General features: G+C 19.4%; 8 protein-coding genes across 8 annotated transcripts; 1 reads left to right on the top strand and 7 right to left on the bottom strand.

Annotated features, from left to right (window-relative positions):
- Positions 1-273: 273 nt before the first annotated feature.
- Positions 274-1,422, top strand: PGSY75_0419300 (hypothetical protein; the record flags this gene model as incomplete). Its single annotated transcript, XM_018784245.1, has 2 exons — positions 274-332; positions 474-1,422. The coding sequence occupies 2 exons, from the start codon at positions 274-276 to the stop codon at positions 1,420-1,422; spliced, it is 1,008 nt and encodes a 335-aa protein (XP_018643407.1).
- A 392-nt stretch (positions 1,423-1,814) lies between these two features.
- On the bottom strand, positions 1,815-2,225 carry PGSY75_0419200 (CGI-141 protein-like protein; the record flags this gene model as incomplete). The annotated part of the gene is made up of 1 exon (XM_018784244.1): positions 1,815-2,225. One exon carries the CDS (start codon positions 2,223-2,225, stop codon positions 1,815-1,817), a length of 411 nt encoding a protein of 136 aa, XP_018643406.1.
- A 1,292-nt stretch (positions 2,226-3,517) lies between these two features.
- On the bottom strand, positions 3,518-4,502 carry PGSY75_0419100 (hypothetical protein; the record flags this gene model as incomplete). Its single annotated transcript, XM_018784243.1, has 2 exons — positions 3,518-3,993; positions 4,142-4,502. The coding sequence occupies 2 exons, from the start codon at positions 4,500-4,502 to the stop codon at positions 3,518-3,520; spliced, it is 837 nt and encodes a 278-aa protein (XP_018643405.1).
- A 232-nt stretch (positions 4,503-4,734) lies between these two features.
- PGSY75_0419000 (hypothetical protein) lies at positions 4,735-7,116 on the bottom strand (the record flags this gene model as incomplete). Its single annotated transcript, XM_018784242.1, has 10 exons — positions 4,735-4,876; positions 4,969-5,048; positions 5,146-5,251; positions 5,330-5,446; positions 5,639-5,730; positions 5,869-5,928; positions 6,032-6,292; positions 6,485-6,793; positions 6,873-6,947; positions 7,039-7,116. 10 exons carry the CDS (start codon positions 7,114-7,116, stop codon positions 4,735-4,737), a joined length of 1,320 nt encoding a protein of 439 aa, XP_018643404.1.
- Positions 7,117-7,827: 711 nt separating this feature from the next.
- Positions 7,828-9,550, bottom strand: PGSY75_0418900 (hypothetical protein; the record flags this gene model as incomplete). The annotated part of the gene is made up of 5 exons (XM_018784241.1): positions 7,828-7,837; positions 8,005-8,099; positions 8,219-8,305; positions 8,393-8,509; positions 8,663-9,550. The coding sequence occupies 5 exons, from the start codon at positions 9,548-9,550 to the stop codon at positions 7,828-7,830; spliced, it is 1,197 nt and encodes a 398-aa protein (XP_018643403.1).
- Positions 9,551-11,410: 1,860 nt separating this feature from the next.
- PGSY75_0418800 (hypothetical protein) lies at positions 11,411-12,891 on the bottom strand (the record flags this gene model as incomplete). The annotated part of the gene is made up of 9 exons (XM_018784240.1): positions 11,411-11,442; positions 11,574-11,635; positions 11,725-11,768; positions 11,848-11,867; positions 11,945-12,043; positions 12,109-12,272; positions 12,328-12,391; positions 12,500-12,697; positions 12,789-12,891. The coding sequence occupies 9 exons, from the start codon at positions 12,889-12,891 to the stop codon at positions 11,411-11,413; spliced, it is 786 nt and encodes a 261-aa protein (XP_018643402.1).
- A 613-nt stretch (positions 12,892-13,504) lies between these two features.
- PGSY75_0418700 (putative RNA-binding protein NOB1) lies at positions 13,505-15,283 on the bottom strand (the record flags this gene model as incomplete). The annotated part of the gene is made up of 1 exon (XM_018784239.1): positions 13,505-15,283. The coding sequence occupies one exon, from the start codon at positions 15,281-15,283 to the stop codon at positions 13,505-13,507; it is 1,779 nt and encodes a 592-aa protein (XP_018643401.1).
- Positions 15,284-15,998: 715 nt separating this feature from the next.
- Positions 15,999-21,914, bottom strand: PGSY75_0418600 (putative regulator of chromosome condensation; the record flags this gene model as incomplete). Its single annotated transcript, XM_018784238.1, has 1 exon — positions 15,999-21,914. One exon carries the CDS (start codon positions 21,912-21,914, stop codon positions 15,999-16,001), a length of 5,916 nt encoding a protein of 1,971 aa, XP_018643400.1.
- Between the last annotated feature and the right edge of the window lie 798 nt (positions 21,915-22,712).

Raw genomic sequence — 22,712 nt, 5'->3', positions numbered from 1 at the left:
AAAATAAAAAATATATAAAAATATTTTTTTTTTTTTTTTTTTTTTTTTTTTTTTTTTTTTTAAATATAAATCTCTCATATTAGATCGAACATAAAGATATGTTAAATGAAGTGTTATTATTATATAAAAATTGATAGTTGAAAATTTTTTTTTTTTTTTTTTTTTTCATTCTTCCTTTATAAATAAAAATTAGGGTAAAAAAGAGCTTACATAATTATAATTTTTTAATATTTAAATAATTCACCAATCGTAAATAGTTTATTTATTTTATGAATGAAGTGTAGACCAGTTGACACAATATTTGAAGCTTCTTCATTTAATAAAAGTAAAAGGTGACCACATAAAAAAAAAAAAATAAAAAAATAACCATACAAATAAATCAATCAATCAATACATATATATATATATATTTATTTATTTATATATATATCTTCATTTATGTATTATCTTTTTTTTTTATTTTATCTCTTTAGAAACAAACTCGAATTTTATGATGAAAAATTAAACGAGTTCTTTGAAAATGGTATCATAAATTATAGTCTTCTAGAAATCGTAGGAGAATGTGGAACTGGAAAAACCCAACTGGCTCTTACGATATGCGCAGATGAACTTTTAAATATTTATGAACGAAGAAAAAAAGAAAAAAAAAAAAAAAATGAACAATATAATCATGATGATATAAAAAGGGATATTGTTTTTTATATATATGCAAACAGGACATTTCCTATACATAGATTAATTGAAATTATTGAAGCCAAAATAAAAAAAAAAGAAAATTCTTTTGAATATTATAAAAATAAAAAGGAAGATCATGTTAATAAATACCAATCGAATAATGTTGAGTGTAAAGAAAATATAATAAATTCTCACAACATTACACATAATGAAAGAGACCCGTTAGATAATTATGAATTAAAAGAAAATGAATACATGATAAAAAAAAATATTGTAAAAAGTGTTTTAAAAAATTTATATATTTATAAAATAAATGATGAGAAAGATTTTTTTTGTTTATTTGAAAAAGATATCTTTTATATTTTAAAATATTACAATATTTCTATTCTAGTCATTGATTCACTTAATTATATATTTCGTGGTATGGAAGAGAAATTCGATAATAATAAAAAGAAACAATTTTTTATTCAAATATCCTTACTTTTAAAAAAAATTTCTTATGAACATAATTTCTTTGTATTTTTAATTAATAGTACTAACAATAAGAAGGATTATCTTGACTTTTCATATGACACAACTAATACTATGATACATTCTTCCTGCTCAAATACTGTCATATATCTTAAAAAAATAAAATCCTATAATTCTATTAGAAGAACTATGAGTATAAAATATTCAGAATTCTTGGTCAAATATAAGTCGATCAATTTTCAAATAACCCACGAGGGTTTTCACATAAGCGGATAGATAAAATAAATAAATATACATGTTATCATTTCCATCTTGAAGACCAGTAGATGTACTATATATATATATATATATATACATATATATATATATAACCAATTTATCATACTATTTTTTTATTAATCTTATAAGACTAAATATGCAAAAGAATAATTTATTAAAATCGGAGGTGTGTGGAAATGAATATCATTAAGTTTATAAAAAAATTATACAAATTGTTTTTATAACACTTAAAAATAAATAAATTAAAAAAAATAAAAAAAAATAAAAAAAATATAATATGATATAATTTTATAAAACAAAATGGTATTATATAGTATAAACAATTAATATACATATATATATATATATATATATATATATGTATGTATGTATATATTTATTTATTTATTTCATATTGGTAGTTTTTTATAGTTTGATATATATTCGGCGACCTGCTTGATTCCTGGCAAATCTAATACAAAACTGAATGGAGAATATTTAATAAAATTTAAAATATTTGGCAGGAATGAAAAAAATAATCTATACAATCCATATGATTGAAATAAGAAGCCAAAAAAAGTTCTATTAAATAATATTAAGAGAAAACCTATTACAAAACAAACACTTCCTGTTGTTTTTTTTCTATTCATAAAAAATCTGATTATTTTTGTTAATCCAACTAAAAAATATAAACCTATTAAAAATAATAAATTAGACATAAACAAAAAAAACTTATCAAAAAATAAAAATACTCCAATGCATCCAAATACTACTCCTAAAAATAAAAGTAACAATCCAGCTGTCTTATTCTGATCAAACATTTTTTATCCTTCAGCATTTAAAAAATTAAAGAAAATAAAATAAAACAAAAAAAATATAACAATAATAATAATATATCTATAATATATATATATATTATATAATAAATGACTGCGATTTATACTTATTAACACCTCAAATGTATTTATATACATACATATATATATATATATATATTTATTTATTTATTTATTGCCGACTGGGGGGTGTGCTCTCTGCTTTAAATTAATCACTTCTCTCTTTTAGGATATATGTAAATAATATTTTTTATTATATATCCCCATTGATCATAAAAATTATTTTTTTTTTTATTTTCATATCTTACATAATAATATGTTTATAAATATATTCAGACATATTATTCTAATTAAAATGTATATATATATATATATATATAAATATAGATATAGATATTTATTTGTTAATTCATTTTTTTTCTTTTTACTTTTGACAATTTTTTGCCACAAATATGTACATGTATATAATAATATATATATATATATATATAATATATATATATATATATTTTTTTTTTTTTTTTTTTTTTTCTTTAAATTTATAATTAATTAATAAATAAAATATACATAAATATATATAAAATATTCATATGTACAAATTATATATATATATATATAATGATTAGTTTTTATAAAAATTATATTTTATAAAAAAAATGAAAAAGAAAAAAAATAATATACATATATATATTATTATATATATTATATATATAATTATATATTCCCTTTTAAACCATATTATATTCATATATTACTCCATTTAATTAAAATGTTATATAAACAGATATATTAAATATTGTTAATAAATTAATAAATATATTATATTATATATATATAATATTAATAATTTTATTTTTATTAAAAAAAAAGCACCCTATCGAACTACGCACAAATGATATAATGTATATAATATATAATATATATGTAATATATATATATATATATATATATATATATATATATATATATATATATATTTATTTATTTGTTCATTTATATTTATTTTTATTTGTTGTTGAAATATATAACAAAAAAAAAATTAAATAAATTAAAATATAATAAATGTTAAACATTTTTTTACCTTTTTTAAATTTTAATAAAAAAGAAAAAAAAAAAAATAAATCAATAAATATAAAAAATATATAATATATTTAATATATTTAATATATGTGCAAATTATTTATATAATACAAATAAGAATATGTATATATATATATATATATATATAATTTATATATGTTGTATATATTTATGTTTAGTTCCACTTAACGTGGTTGTTACATTTCCTTGTTGAAATATAAATTTTTGACAAGAGCAAATCTTTTTTTTAGAATATTTAAATTTTCAGCATATTCTATTATATATATATATATATTATCATGTCCATATTTATTTATAAATCTATAAATGTCTTTATTTTTATTTAAATAAGAATTAATAAAACAGTTTTGCAGTTCATTTATTAATACATTTTCTGCATATTGAAATATTATTTTATTATGTTCTAAGGTAAATAAAGCATATAATACATTTTTATAATTTAAAAAATTATTTATTTTTTTTATTATATTCTCAATATTATTATTAATAATCATATCATGATAATTATTTGTTGATAAAAGGTTATTAATAAATACCAAAAATTTATTTAAGTCCTCTTCATCATATTCATTATAAATCTCATCAAAATTTTTTCTTTTGTGTTCTTTGCTCTGAGTAACGTTTCTTATTTTTTCCTTGAGCAAATTCATACCTGCAGAGGAAAAACAAAAGTATAAAATATAAAAATATAAAAATATAAAAATATAAAAATATATATATATATATATATATATATATATATATATATATATTTATATATTTATATATATTTATATGTGTGTGCTTCTTTTTTTTCTTACTCAGTATATGTAAGCATTGTACATGTAAAGGATACTTATAAGAATTTAAAAGAATGTCAACATATGTTCTTATCAATTTTTTGTAAAAACTTTTTTCATCAATATTATAAACATTACTTGTTAATGTATATTTCACATCCTTCCCTCTTTCTAATATTTTTCTCTCGTCATAAAAAATTGTTTTCTTTTCATTTATATCAACTATTTTTCCTGAATATTTTTTGAAGAAATGAGGAATGGTAACATTATTTTTATATGAACAAAAAAAAAATGATTGACGAGATATATTAAATGATAAGGGCCAACATAATATTACAACACCTTTTTTAAAAACAAAGGACGACCATAATTTATTTTTCATAGTTATTTATATCATTGTTTTTTTTATTTTTCATGCTTAACACATAATTAAAAATTATAAAAAAAAAAAAAAAAAAAAAAAAAATATACATATATATGTATATGTAATATCATATAATATATTTTTTTTTCATATATTTCAAAAAAAATCTCATAATGAAATCAAACATAAATATATAATATATATAATATATATATATTTATTTATATATATATATTTTTTTTTTCAATATTTAGGATGCTCTTATGACAAAATCTTCCTTTTTAATTTTTACTTTCTTATTAAAACTTAATTTATTATCAAGTTCGTCCAGGATTTTATTGTACTGCTTATTTTTTTTTTTTAATTCTTTCAACTCTTTTTTTAATAAGATTCTACAATATCAAGAGGAACATATATATATTATATATAAATGTATATTTATTTATATATTTATTTATTTTATTTATTATTTTTTTTTTTATACATATCTAGAAGGGCCTTGTTTTTTCTTTTGAAAAAGGGTTCAAGCAAATAAGCTTGGTACACATTTTTATTCATCTCATTCTTATTAAAAAAAATAAATAAATAAATAAATATATAAATAAATATATAAATATATAAAAATATAGTTAAATATAAATAATATTATATTTATACTTACAACGGCTTGTTCATTTTTCTTTTCAAGAATAAGATCATCTTCTTCTCTTTTTGTAGTGCTTATGTTAATAGAAGCCATGAGTTTTTCCCTTTCACTTTCAAACTTTCTTCAAGAAAAATAAAATAAATAAATATATATATATATATATATATATATATATATTTATATATATATTTATTTTTACCTGCATAAGTTATCCATGTTTATCAATTTATTGGCAAGGGCTATATTTTCTTCAAGCTTATTTATACATTTTATTGAGTGTGTTGTTATGTCGATTAACCTTTGTTTGTCATTATGTCTTTTAAACAATGAAGAGAAAAAAAAAAAAAAAAAAAAAAAATTAAATATATAACATGTGGCTATATTTTGATATATCAACATAAACATAAGAATGTGCAAATGGATATATACATAATAAATATATATATATATATATATATATTTATTTATATATTTATATATATTTATATATGTTATCCCTTTTTATTACTTTAACTTTTGTAGTATAAGCTTAATAGCCCTTATATGATTAAGCAGCTGGGTTTTTTCATTCTTCAATCTTTCTGTTTGTATATCGTATATCTTAAAAAAAATAAAATATATATATATATATATATATATATATATATATATGTATTTACTTATATATAATATTTATGCTAATCGTTTTATTTTTAAATTATGAAATATCTCCTTTCTCAATATATAAAAAAAAAAAACCTTCATTTCATTCTCCAGTTTGATTTTCCAGTTATCGATTTTTATTTCCAACTCATGAACCTTCAAAATAAAATAATAAAATACATTTTATAAATATATAATTTTTATTGTGAAAAAAAAAATAATTATCTTATTATATTTTATATAATATTCATTTTCATACTTCCTTTTCTTTTGATAGAAGACATTTTTTATTTTTCTCATATTTCTTTTCAATTATGTTATAATTTTCATATTCTTCATTTAATATCTTCTTATTTTCAATTAGCATATTATCAAATATTTTTTTATCCTCTTCATAATATTTTTCATATTTATAATTAGCAATATATTTCTCAGCTATATAATTTTTATATATTTCATTCATGGTATGGTTCTCATCTTTTTCAAGATTTTCTTTTCTTAGTTTATCTCTTTCTTCGACCTACCAAAAAAGAAAAAAAATTAAATTTAAAAGTAATAACAAAAAAAAAAAAAAAATAAATAAATAAAAATTAAACAAATTAAAACATATATATATATATATATATTATATTTATGTGTTCATTTATTTTTATGTTTTGTTTGATTATAAAAAAAAAAGTTCCTATTCTTTAATTTTTCTAATTTCCCTTACACGACTATAAAATAAATTAATATTATGTACTATGCTATCCCTATTTTGTATCAATAGTTTTCTGTCTTCTTCAAACGTTTGAAACATTTTTTTTATATCCTCTTCAAAATGTTCTTGTAATTTATTCATATTCTGGGTATGCATCTCTACTAGTGTATACATTTTACTATTCTTTAGTTCCTCTATTTTTTCTAGAACTTGTTTTTCTTCTAAGTCTTCGTTTAAAAATAAAAGTAACTTGTCGTTGATGTTTTTATTTATTTCGTAGTTGTTTAGTTCTTCGTCTATACTCTTTTTTAGCTGTTTCAACTATTCAAAGACTCCAAATGGGTGTATATAAATCAAAGAAACGGACATAAAAGGCACACATACAAATATATATATATACCTTCATGCTTCTCAGAAGATCTATCCATCTCAGAATTGTTGGAGCCTTTGCAGGTTTCTTTTCCTTCAACACATTCTAACAAACACAAAATTAAAAGAATTATATGTATATATATATATATATATATATATATTTTTTTATTCTCATCTTTTCTTATGTGCCCTACATTTAATTTGTCATTCTTTTTCTTTTCTTTTGCCACATCCTTCTTCTTAATATTATGTTTTTTTTTCTTCTTTTCCATACAAAAAAATTAATGAATGAATGAATAAATAAATAAATATATAGAAATTCTTTTGAAATATATATATATATATATTATTAAAAAAATAAGGAAGAAACTGTAATAAGCTATTTCTAATATATTATTATTTATCATATAACACTATTATATATATATATATATTTATTTATTTTATATTTTTTAAATTCCTTAATTTTAAGAAGTAAAATTCATATAGCGAAATGGAACTCTCATAAAATATTAAATGATGTATATGTTATTATAAGAAAATATATATATATATATAATATGTATACTATATTTTTTTAATTTCATATATATATATATATATATATATATATATATATTTCTTTAATATATATAAAAGTAATAAATTAATTGATATGTTCTCTTAAAAGAACAAAATTAATTTTTTATGAAAATTTATATGAACATCATAAAAAAAAAAAGACACTTGAAAAAAAAAATATAAAAATATATACATATACAAATAAATAGTGTTTAAAGTATGAAATAAAATGATGATGTTTGAAGCTCTATATAAATTATATGAATTCATTTATATGAAATTATTAACATATTGAAAAACAAAAAGCATTAAATAAATAATCAAAAAAAAAAAAAAAAAAAAAAATAAAAATAAAAAAAATAATATATATATATAAACGTGATGATGTGTACTAAACGGTTTTTCAATATGTTTCATATATCCTATGAGAACCTACATAAAAAAAAAAAAAAATAAATAATATAATATAATATAAATATATTGTATGTAACATATTTGATACACAAGGGGATATTTCCATGAGCCATACATAAATAATTATAAAATCATATAAACTTAGTTTTTATAAACATCATACGTATATATATATATATATTTACATTTTAATTTGGACGGAAGACGATAATGCCAAATATCTGAAATCATATGAGCCCTTGGTAATAATAGACAATGCAACTTGTATAAGTTTTAATTGCTATAAGAAAAGAAAAGAAAAAAAAAAAAAAAAATACATATACATATATATATATTTTCACTTATGTAACATTAAACATGTTTCTTTTTTTTTTTTTTTTTTTTTTTTTTTTCACTTACAGCTACAAAACTTTCCAGACATAACCCAGATTGAACCCTAATATTAAAGGCCTTTTTTATTAAATTCTTATTATTTAAATGCAACTCCTATAAAACGATAACATACATATATATATATATATTGTGCCTATACATAATGATCATTTATATATTTTTTTCTTTTAAAATATTTACATATGTTGCCACTTCTTCAAAACGTGTATCCCCTACAGATATAAAGTTTATATTGTTTGTAATATATTCGTTATAAATACTGCAATGTTGTTTCATAATCTGATCAAACTTTTTCTTCTAAAGAGGTAGAATGAAAAAAAAAATAAAAGAAAAAGAAAACATACAAATATCAAATATATGAATATGAATATACATACTAACACATATATATATATATATATATATATATATATGTGTGTGTTTTATTTTGTTTTATTTTTTGATGCCTACCTTTGCATCCATCCAGAAACGAAAATACTCAAAAACTTTAATTGATGATGGGTCATTACGTTGGTCTGTTCTTATAATAGGTATTTGTAATTTGTCAAGAAATTTTGAAAAACTAGGAAACAACCATTTAACAGTATTAATCCACTTGTCACTTCTTGCATTTGTTACTATACACACAGTGTGACATAAAGAAATAGCTAAATGCATAAGAGAACATAATGTAAATTCTATATTACAATTTTTATTTAATCTTATATCTCTTTTTAATTCACTGAGTGTTTTTTTTTGATAATTTATTCTATGTTTTGAATATAAATATGATCTTATCCAACATGTAGGTATTAATGTATCATCCAAATCAAAAATTAAAACTCGTCTACACCTTTCTATATATATACTACATGGTATATTATATTTTCTTTCTTTTTTTTGTTTCTTTTTTTTTTCATTATTTATATGTGATATATCATTTACACTTTTTGATGTTGTAGATGTAAAGGTACTCATACAACGTCCTTTCTTTATACTATCTTCTGCAAATAATTTATAATTAACAACATTTGAAACATTTACAACATTTTCCATATTATTATTACTACCATTTGTCATAGGTACATAATTCGTATTATAATGACACGAACTATTGGTTTTATATCTTTCCATTGTATATGGAATATTTAATGAATTATTCTTATTCACATTTAAACAAGAATAATTATCATAATTAAAGTCTGTATTAAATGCTGAACACTGATGTGTGTTGTTCTGAGAAATGTTTCTTAAGATTTCCATATTGGCAAAGGGATTTAAACTATATTTCGGTTCAACATTTTTTCTAAAAAAGTTCTGATAGCTATACAAGGGTAAATAAGTGGATGGTATAGGCATCCTGCTATATTTATTTTATTATTTTTTTTAATTTCTTTTGAGAGTTTGACGATATATCTATTCACTGAGCACTTTTATTCTTGAGTCAAAGACAAAATATATATATATAAATAAATATATACCACTATATATATATATATATATATATTTTTTTTTTTTTTATACGTTATGTGAAATCACTTATGTACATTATATCATAGCATAACGGATAATATAATACATATAATATATATATTTCTTTTTTTCTAAAAAGAAAAAAAAAAAAAAAAAAAAAAAATCTTCCCAAAATTTAAAAAGCGATGTTTTTTAAAATGAAAAAAAAAAAAATTCTTTTTTCATAATTTTTCATAATTTTTTTTTTTTTTTTTTTTTTCACATTACACATATTTGAAAAATATGTACCTTATATTCATATTACTCTTTAAATATAAATATATAATATATATATAAATATATATCTATGTGTATATTACAATGTCATAATACCTTGTTTCATGTTTACCCGCGCGCGTATAATATATATTTATATAATATATATTAAATATCATCAATTTGAAATCATTATATTACAAAATAATATTTATAAGCATATATATCGATATAATACAATTACAAATATTTTCAAGATAGAAAAATTTTATGAAAAAGTACATAAGTATACATATATATATATATATATTTATATTATTTATTTATTTTATTTTATTTTTTTTTTTTATTTATGGCTTTCTCATAAATTGTGTAATTCTTAAAAAAAAATCATCTAATACAATAAATAAAGTGTGTAATCATTTATAAAAATATATGTTATATATATTATATATATATATGAGTATATATTTTTTTACGTACAAAAAAAAATATTATTGAACAGGTTTATATATATATATATTGTATACATCTTTTTATGTATAATACATTTACATTTATAATATATTTTTAATATTTTAATATTTTTTCCTTTAAGAATATATCTACATATATACCTTCAATATTTATATGTCGTATTCATAAGACTGGACACTTATATATATATATAATGTATATTTTTTTTTTTTTTTTTTTTCAAAAAACCCATGCATTTATGTGCAAATTCGCTATTTCTTTTGACCATAAAAAAGAAAAAAAAAATTAAAATAATAATAGGTAGCTAAAATGTAAAATATCCATTTTGTCATATACCCCTTTTTTGGTTTATTTTACCTTGCTTGTTCATAATTTTTTTATATTTTAAAAATTTATTTATATTTACATAATATATATATATTTATTTATTTATTTATATTTCCTCTCTATCTCCTTTTACACATACAAAACATATGTAGTCTTTTAGATTAATTTAAAAAAAAATAAATCAAAAAAAATCCTATAAGAGACAATTGAATGTTCAGTGGAACACATAACAATAACGTATACTTTTTTATTATGAATTATTTAATAAGACAAAGAAAACAAAAAAAATTGTCATAATAATTAAATATAAAAAGCCGTTGTCACTTTTTTAATTTAATTATATATATACATATATATATTTGAATATGTATAATCATCAATACATGTATTAAATATTTTCTGTATATTTTTTTATGAAAAACATTTTATGTGTTATCAAAAGACAAGGGAAGATGTTAAAAGTTTCCAAATTTTTTTTTTTTTTCTTTAAATTGACAAAGAGAGAAAAAAAATATATATAATAAAGATAAATAATAAAATATGAAATAAAATACATAAGCAAATAATATCCTTTTTTAATTTCATATTAAATAATATATATTTAAAAAAAAAAAAAAAAAAAAAAAAAAAAGGGAGAAATCCTTAAATATATATACTTTTTTTCACCTTAAAAAGTTCTCTACAATATTATTTATTATCCATCTGAGCATCCGCGAAAACTGAAATTTAAATATATACATTCACATAATATATTATAGACTGGTTTTACGTTCATATATATGATGCATTTCATTAGTAAATTAATTATTCTATGATTTTATTTTATTTTTATCCAATTAATTAAACCAACCTATTAATATAAATGCGAGATATGCTAAACCAACTACAATTACTATTGTAAACGCTACAACCCTAATAATATGTATGCATGGGGAAAATATATATATCATAACTTATATAAATAACCTGTTTATCATTTTATCTTTTATAAATAAATTTACTTTTGAGCAGTTTGTGTTGGTGGAATTATTTCCTCCGTCAAATACTTCCATTAAAAAAAAAAAAAAAAAAAAAAAAATTATAATAAAAATCCTTTCAATTATATTTTAAAATTGTATTCCTACTTGCGATGTTAATTTTACAGCTGAAATGGAAAATATAAATAAATAAATAAATATATATTTATATATATTTATGGTATCTTTTTGTTTCCTTTTTTACCGCTCAAAATAGAGTATTCCAGTGAATATTTTCGTATATATTGATTAAAAGATTTATTCATAGAAGTCGCTGTTCTAAAATTAATTATTGATTGAGCTCCTAATTTTTAAAAGAACAAAATAATATGAATACATATGCATATATATATATATAAATATTATTACCTTTTTTCCATTTTAATATAAAATGTGTATCTTCTTTGACAAAAAAAAGCAGAACACCATCATTACAATCTTTGTTACTTAATTTCCAGTATTCGAATATTTGAGAAGCAAACGTATCAGCACTTATTCCATAGGGGAGTTTATTTATTAGAGCTACCCCTAAACTGAATATTTAAAAAAAAAATATATATATATATATATATATTTTTATCATATTACATGTATGGGACTTCTTTATCTACACAATAATGTTTTGAATTTCGCCTTTGATAATTCAATATTTCTATAATGTAAATATTAAAATAAGTACATATATTTATGTGTTCATTTATATATACATCATTATGAATAAAAGAAAGAATATCTTTTATAAATTTGTTATAACATATACCCTCAATTTGATCAGCTATATTTCTTGATAATATTTTATTAGGGTCACATATATATGAAAACCTTAATCCATATCTATTACATAAGGAAGGGTGAAAAAAAGGATTGGGGAAATTTTCTAATGTTATATCTAATGAATAAGAATTGTTTAATAAAAGATCATCCGGTGTTTCTTTATCCAGAAAATATTTTATATCATCTAAAAAAAAATATATATATATATAAATATATATATATATATATATATTTATTTTAATAATATAATCATTTTTATATTCTTTATTTTGTACTTTCCTTCTTGTTAAATACAAAAGGAGCATTTTCTATAGGGACCTTTAAATGAACAACGGAACTGAGGAAAATATAGAAGCATAAAAAAAAGACACAATTCATTTTTTTTCATACACTTGTGACATAATATACATATATATATGTATATATTTATGTATGATTAAAAAATGAAAGTCTTTTTTTTTTTTTTTTTTTTTTTTTATTATTTCTAACTCTTTATTACAAAAATAAACAATTACATAATAAACAAATTAAAGATATGTACAGTCTAATTATAACACATGACTTTTTTAAAAACAACCTTTTTATAATTTATCACCATTATGAAATTACCTTATTTTATGGTTGATTTATTAACTTTAAATTGGTCTAAATATATGAAAAATAAAAACAGAGGAAATATTAGAGTTTTTTTTTTTTAATTTATTCTTTTATATGTATTTACAGTGAATAATATTATTATCCAATTTAATAGGTTTTTAAAATTTTTTCAAAAAAAAAAAAAAAAAAATTTATTTCTACGATATGAAAAATAATAAAATAAAGTAACAAAACACAAATGCTATATATTAAAAAAACAAAAAAATTAAAAAATATAAGAATATAAATATAAATAAATATATATAAATATATATATATATATATATATTTATTTATTTATTTATATTTTTTCTTATTTTTTCTAGTTATACAATCCATTTTATAACAATTTTTTTCATTTCTTCCTTCTGTGGACATTTTTTTTCCCCCCAACCAGAATTTTTGGATTTTTCAAAACAGCGACTTTTCCACTTTTCAGTTTGGTTCTAATAAAACAATTTGTTGAATCATAAAAATTATCATCATTAAAAGGATCGTTAATATTTTTTTGTGATTCATATAATTTTTTTTGATGAGATATAAATTGTTTTCTTCCTCCTATTAACAGTTCATCTTCTCTAAAAATTTGTAATTTATTTTCATATTTATTTTTATTATTGTTATTATTTTTTTTTTTGGGTATACTAAAAATTGTATTTTTTATATTAACTCTTATTTGTGGGATTTTAACAACTAGCTTTTTTAAATTATTATCAACATGAACATTAACTTTTCTTAGATTATTATTTCCACATTTATTACAAAATAATAAATTATTTGTTCTCATAAAAAAATAACAAGACGTACAAAAATAACCCCATAATTTTATGGAATTTATTTTATAACCATCTATAGTTATGACATTTAATCCTATTTGATATAACACATTTTGCATTGCATAATCTGTAGTTATACATGCAACTGTCTCTTTAAAACTTTCATCTGTATTAATATTTAAATTTATTTTGTCAAAGTTGTTAAGATTTATCCAATCACCCCCCTCATCATTATTATCATTACCATCATTAATATTGTCGTCCTCACTATTGTTATCATCATCATTATGATCATCATCATCACTGCCATTATCATTTGACAATACTTTTACCACTTCTTCTTTTATTGTTTGACAACCAATAAATTTATTCTTTCCTTTCTTCAAATGTTCCTTTTCCTCGTCACTTGCAAAAAAATCGCTAACATTGTCATCAGAAATGTCACTATTATTATAAGAAATGCTATTACTTTCATTTGATATATTATCATTTAAATGGGAGAGCTTATCACTTTTTTCTGAGGTGTTATCATCTCCATGTGAACATTTATCATGTTCAAAGTAATTAATTTCATTTTTATCAACATGATTATTATCATCACTCATATTGTTATCATTACATACTTGTAATAATTTTTCCTTGTAAATTTCTTTTTCTTTTAATAATTCTCCTTCCCCATTTTGTATTGTATTATGATCTTCTCTTTTAATATTTTCATGCTCCTTTTCATCATTTGTTTTTTTTTCATCATATGTTTCTTTTTCATCATCTGTTTCTTTTTTATCATCTGTTTCTTTTTCATCATATGTTTCTTTTTCATCATCATTTCCTTTTTCATTATATGTTTCTTTTTCATCATCTGTTTCTTTCTCATCATCTGTTTCCTTTTCATCATCTGTTTCTTTCTCTTTATCATGATCATCAAAGTGGATTTCATTTATTTTATTATTTTTCTTTTTTTTTTTTTTCTTATCATTTTTATTAACATTCTTCACATATTCATATTCAACATCATCATATTTATAAATAGTTTCTAAAGGTGTTGCTCTTAATTTTGTGACATCTCCATATTTCCTATGAAGCATATATGTTAATGCTATAACTTCTATATCGACAGAACTTAATGAGTTAAGATCTCCAGTTAGCTTAGAAAAATATCTTATAAAATTTATATCTACTTCTTCTGGTTTCTCAATTTTTAAAAGAGGAAGAATATTCATTAATTTCTTTTTTGAATTCTCATCTTTTATTTCTTTTATTACCCCTTCAGTTATATAACAGTCATATTTATAAAATAAAAAATCTTTAAATTTAATTAAACTGTTGGAATCTAATATATATTTCTTTTTCTTCTCCATATTTTGAGATATCACAAAAATATTAACATAATATTATAAATAAATAAATATATATATATATTAATATGTTTATTTATTTTTTTTTTTTGTTTTGTAAAATAAAAAATTTAAGATATATCTATATATTTAATATTAAAAATATATATTTTTTTCAAAAAAAAAAAAAATATATATATATATATATATATCCATTTATTATATATATATTTTATTTTTTCATAAGAAGAAATAACATCAAGGTCATATTATTTTATTACCTTTAATATATATACATTAAATACCATACCAAGGAATTATATATATTAATTTTTTTATTTTTTATTTTTTATTTTTTATTTTTTAAAAAATTATTTTAATTATATATTATTAAAAAAATATATACTTAAATAACAAAAAAAAAAAAAAAAAAAAAAAAAATATATATATATATATATATAAATTTTTTTTTATATGTAATCATTATATATAGAACCAAGTGAACCATTATATATATATATTATTATTAATATTTGGAGTACTTATAATATTTTTCTAAATATTATGAAAAAATAAATATCATATAAATTGTAATTAATATACTTAGAAGACGCTACTAAATTACATAAAATAAAGGACAAACACATAAATATAAATATATAAATATAAATATATATATATATATATATATATATATTATATATATGTTTATTTTATATATATTCATTTTTGTATGGTGTTATACTAGCTTATCCACTTCTAGTAGTATTAATGAATGATAATCACCACATGATATATCTAATAAATTAATATTGACTATATCTTTTGATAAATTTAAATCGAATGTATTTTGGTTTCTATGTTTATGATATGTAAAATAATTCCATAGACAAGAATTTCTTTTTTTAAAAACTTTAAATCTCATTTTAACTTCATTACTTTTTGCTATATGTTCGGGTTTTTTTTTTTTTTTTGGATTATCTATATCTAAATTTTCATTTATATTATCAATAGCATTTAATATCATAGAACGAACTAAATCGTTTTTATTAATTCCTGATGAACATCGTCTTTTATTTTGTGAAGAATAAGAAACTCTACTTCTAGCCTTTGATAAGTTCTCATTGTTCATATTGTTTTTTAATATATTTAAATGGAAATCGTTATTTAAATCATACGTTTCGCTCTTCTTAGATTCTTCTGCATTTATGCTTAATCTGAAATTATTTAATAATTTATTATCACAAGAATATTCATTATATTCGTCTAAGGGAGCACTTGTTACAAAGTCGGTATCTCCATTTTTATCATTCTTAAGATTTTTCTTATCAGATTTATTATGCTCATCACTCTTATTATTTGTATCACTCTTATTATTTGTATCACTTTTATAATTTGTATCACTCTTATAATTTGTATCACTCTTATAATTTTCATCACCCTTATTATTTTCATCACCCTTATCATTTTCATCACCCTTATCATTTTCATCACCCTTTTTATTTTCTTTGTTATTATTTAACTCCTCTAAACTTTGCACACTCACCTCACTAAGTTCATTCGATGTAGTCATAAAAAAGTTTGGAATTTTAAATAAATTTAAATGATTTTTTTTTTTTTTTTTTTTTTTGTTTTTCTCTATTTCTATAATTTGAACACTATTACTAGCTTTTTTACGAACAACACAAGAACTATTATTATCATCGTTATTTTTTTTATGAATAGGTTCACTTCCCATCTTTATGATGCTTTCTCTTTTAATACTTTCTCTTTTCATACTTTCATTATCATTAGTATCTACACCCCACTTTATTTGAACTGCACTTGATGTATCCCCTTCTTCTATTTTGTCTCTATCTGAGAAATACCATTTTTCTCTTTCTAAAGAAAATTTTTTAAAGGTTTTACTTAATTTAAAGTTAAGGATTTGATTACTAGCCCTATCACTATATGTGTGTACTCCAGACATGGATTTTTTTCTTCGAAGTGCACTACCCCAATTTGATGAATAGGAATTTATTTTGCATGTCCCTGAAGAGCTTTTTTTATTAGGTGAAAGAATGAGAGAAAATTTATGATGCCCTAGATCATTATATATAAAGCTACTATTATTATTTACATTTTCTTTAATTTTTTCATGATATTTTTTTAAATTAAATAATTTACTATTATAACTAATTTGATCAGAATATTTTTTTCTATTGGATGTATTAAGAAAGTTATATTTTTTATTTACTCTTAGAACATGATAAATTAATTTATGTTTATCTAAATAGATGGGTATAGATGATTGTTTACAATTTTGAGGTAATAAAATTTGATTGAAATCTCCTCTTCCTATAACAAATATATTTCTTTCTGGTATTTTATCTCTTAATACATCTAATGAACATATATTATTTATGTAATCTATTTTTTTTTTATTTAATATTTTATTTATAGAAGGAGAGGAAGTTAAAATAACAGCAAAGTTTTTCCCCATTGATACTTGAAATATTTGCAACGTATTAAGTGAATGCATATTTTTATTATTAGTACTTAGAAGTAATGGTTTTAATATATGATCTAATTTTGTTAATTCATTATTTCTATAATTATTATTATTGTTACTGTTTATTAGTTTTTTATTTTTAAAATAATCAATTAAATTATTATGAGTATAATAATTATTATTAATAATGTTTGTATTACTAATATGATATTTATTGTTAATATAATACATATTATTATTATTATTATTGTTGTGATTGTTACTTTTAGTGTTATTCCTTTTATCATATATATTATTAAATATGTTATCATTTCTCATTAAGAGTTTATCTTTATCATTCATTTTAATATTTAATAACTTATACAAATCAGTATATTTTATATAATATATATTATCTCCTCCTCTATTAAAATAATTATCTTTATAACTATAATTTTTTCCTCCTTCTCCTTTTCTTTGTAATAGTTTATTACGATATAGATCACCAGCTCTATATAATTGATTTTCTTCTGAGAAAGATTCACCTCCACGAAATTGATAACGATTAACATAATTATTATTTTTATTTTTATTTTTTGGATTCTTATTTTGATCAACCATTTCCCATATACATTCATCAATATCTTTGTTTACACTTTTTATAGGGGCAACGAAACTTGTATGAGTACTTGATGAATTTATATCAGATATATATAAATGACTTAAGCATTCTATTTTAGTTATTGTAGTTACATCTTCATAATATTCTGTTTTATCATTAGAAGAATATATATAACTTTTATGATTTCTATCATCAGAATTTTCTTCATCATCTATAGAATTTTTTATTTCATATAATTTTTTTCTTCTACTTCGTTGTCTTTCTTCTTCTTCTTTTTCTTCTTCATCTGTTTCATAATATCCATTTTGATTCATATGTTTTTTATTTTTTAAATAACCCCATACATAAACACATTTATCTTGGGTTAAACATAAACTATGATATTTACCTATACTAACTTGAAGAATTTTACTATTCTTTATTTTTATCTTTCTAGGTATGTTAACGTATTTGTTGCTAAATTTTCTTCTTTCTTTCTTTTTTTTCACTTTATCATCGTGGTGATCATCGTGGTGATCGTCGTGGTGATCGTCGTGGTGATCATCGTCATGATCAACGTCATGATCATCATCATGAACATCGTCATGATCAACATCATGATCAACATCATGATCATCATGATTATAACTTTTGATCATCTTATCATTTCCTTTTAATTTATCATTATTCCCTTTCAGCACGTTATTTTTTTTTAATTTTTTTTTTTCATTTGATGAACATGCATCAGAATAATACAATCGATTGGATGCTTCATCCGTTTCAGCATTTTTAGTAATGGGCTGCTTTTCATCACAAGAGGAATATTTATTAATTTCATTTTTTTTTGAGAAAGTGAAACTATTGGCTAGCCCTTTAATAAATGGTAGATTCATTAATGTATCACTAATAGATTTTGTAAATGAAACCGATTTTTGAGCTTCCATTTTTTTCCTTTTTCTTTTAATACGTTTTATTTTTTCATTTATATAAGTATCATCGATTTGACCATATTCATTCCATCCCCACATCCATAATTTCTTATTAGCATCTATAACAGCACTGTTATAAGATCCACATGTAATAAAAATAATTGGATGCTCGATTTTAGCATAGATAGATTTTGTAGTGAAATAAAAATTATTTTTTTTTTGTCTTTCTTCATTATCAGCAGGATAGTTTTGACATGTCTTCCTTTTCCCATGACAATATTTTTTATTTCTTTTTGTTTCATCATTATGAAAAACGTGACCAGAATTGTGGCAAACATTATGATAAGCATTATTACAAACATTATGAGCAACATTATTACAAACATTATGAGCTGCATTATTACAAACATTATGTGCTGCATTATTACAAACATTATGTGCTGCATTATTACAAATATTATGTGCTGCATTATTACAAACATTATTTGCTTCATTATCATAAAATTTTTTTGCCCTTGTAAACATATTATTCGGATTATTATATATAGGTAACATAAAAGGCTTACTTGTATAAGATACTTTTTTATTATAATGATTTGGCAATCCTAATTGAGCTCTTTTATTACAACCAAATGTAAAAACATATCCATCATATGTTAATAATAATGTATGAAAAGAACCTAAACTAATATTTTTGATTTTATGTTTATAACCAAAATATTTCAAAGGAATTAATTTATAAATATATGGTGATGTTATAGTTTTTTCATTTTTTACAATAGAAGGAGGACAAGTAATAATTGGTTTAGTATTACTCTTATTATTTTTATTTAATATTATTTTATTTTTATTTTTTTTTTTTTCATCTGATAATTTCAATTTTATTTTTTTATAACAAGTATATATAGATTTCTTAGAATTTACACCTAACTGACCATATGAATTAAGACCCCATAAACATACCAAACCATTTTCACTTACAGCTCCTGAATGATATTTTCCACATTTTATAATTTTAGGGTTAAAGAATAAAACATTTTTTTTTTTACAACTTTTGCCTATACTTTTTTTTAATAACCTATTATTATTATTATTGTTATTATTATTATTATTATCATTATTGTTGTTGTATCCATATAAAATATTCGCATGACAAGTATCATCATGAGGATGATTATCATCACGATGATAATAATCTCCACGTTGATAATGAACATCACAATGATAATTATTATCACAATGATAATTATGATCACTTTGATAATATTCACTGTTCTGATAATTTCCAATATTTTGATAATGTTCCATACTACGATAATTATCAACATTTATAAAATTCCCCATGCTATCATAACAATCATCTAATTTTAAATAATTATCATATTGACTAAATTTTTCTATATATTTCTGTTTACAATTATTTTCATTTTCTGAAAAGAAAACAGGTTTATTATTTTCTATCTTATCATTTTCATTAGAATTTAAAGAATTTATAGAATCATTTACACTATTATTATGATTACAATTATTATTATTTATTATATTGTTATATTTAGATTTTATCATATCTTCATTTGAAAAAATTCCAAGCTGATCTCCAGTATTTATCATTATAGAATCTCTTCTTCTTATTGATTCTCTTCTTTTTAATACATCCATTATATTTATTGATTCCAAAATATTTATAGATTCTCTTCTTATTAAAGATTCTCTTCTTTTTAATGTATCCATAATATTTATAGGATCGATAATATTTAACGGTTCTAGTTTATTTATTGATTCTCTTCTTTGCATTGGATCCATTAATATTATTGGTTCCATCAGTTTTTTTTTTTTTGGAATCTTAGCAACTTTTGATGATCTAAGATTATAAATTTCATTACCACCTCCCCATTTTTCGTCATCAGAATCATCATCGTCAGTATTATTTTTATCATTACATTTTTTATTATTTTTATCACCATCATTTGTATTATTATTATTATCACCATCATGTGTATTATTATTATTATTATTATTATTATCATTTGTGTGTTTTTTTTTTTTTCTTATAGTTTTTAAGGCAAAATTACTTGGAAGTTTAGTCAAAATATCATTATATAATTCATTATTACTTAGAGAAATACGTGAATGTCTTTTATTTGTAGAAAGAGAAGAACACATACTCTTCTTCTTACTATTATTACTGTTACTATTTTTTTTTTTATTTTTTAATACAGAAGATTTATCTGTACTTTTTTTAAATTTCTTATTATAGTTATCATAAAAAGATAATCTTTTACATTTGTTTATCATAATTGTAGAAAAATCTATCAACCCAATATTAACATTTTCTTCTAATCCTAGCTGACCAAAATTATTATTACCAAAGCATAATAATAATTTTTTTTTTTCTGTTTCTTTATGATTATCAGAAGAATATTTAGATATATTCGATATAACATCCCATGCTTCATTTTCTCCTACAAATTTCTTTTTTTTTTTATTTAAAATAAATAATTCATCTAATATATTATTTTCATATATATTACTCCTACAAGAACTTTCTATTATATCTTTTTCTTTAATACAGTTTATTAGGATACTTTTTTTAACTTCACTTATGCTATCCTTGCATTCATTCGTCTTATCTTCAGCAGTGTTGCAGCTTGCCATTTTTTAAAACACGCACAATTAAATATATAAATAAATAAATAAATAAATAAATAAATATATATATATATATATATATATATATGTGCACACATATATAATATATATATTCTATATTAATTCTTTTTTAATACTATCTTATTTTTTTTATAGTTTCAAGTGAACAATGTTACATAAATAAATATAAATATAAATATAAATAAATAAATAAATAAATAAATAAATATATATATATATATATATGTATATATTTATTTTTATTCTTTAAATAGTCATGTGGTGTACCTGCTTCACCACATAAGTATTTATTTTCATTATTTAGTTTATTTCACAAATATGTTATATAAGTAAATAATTCAAAATAAATGTAAAATTAAAAACAAAATTTAATTTATTTAATTCGTACTATATTTATAAAATGTTCACCATTTTGTTACAATATAGATTAAAGGAAATTTATATATATATATATTATTATATTTATTTTTATTTTATTTGGTGTAAGCGGTTCCCTGTTTTTATAGAACAAAATTTTATTCTACAAGTTTAAAAAGATGATGGTAAAAATAGAAAAAGGGAAAAAAATAAACATAAATATTAAAAGAATTTTTTTTTTTCAAAACATGAAAATTATATGATTTAATTATATATATATATATATTTTTTATTTTATTTTATTTTTTTTAATTTTAATTTTTTTTTTTTTTTTTTCGGATTCCATGTGAGAACAATGATTTTTTTTTTTTTTTTTTTTTTTTTTTTTTTTTTTTTTTTTTTTTTTTTTTTTTTTTTTTTTTTTTT

This window comes from Plasmodium gaboni, chromosome 4 (assembly GCF_001602025.1).
Source record: "Plasmodium gaboni strain SY75 chromosome 4, whole genome shotgun sequence".
NCBI classification, from domain to species: domain Eukaryota; phylum Apicomplexa; class Aconoidasida; order Haemosporida; family Plasmodiidae; genus Plasmodium; species Plasmodium gaboni.
This window is presented reverse-complemented; position numbering and strand designations above follow the sequence as displayed.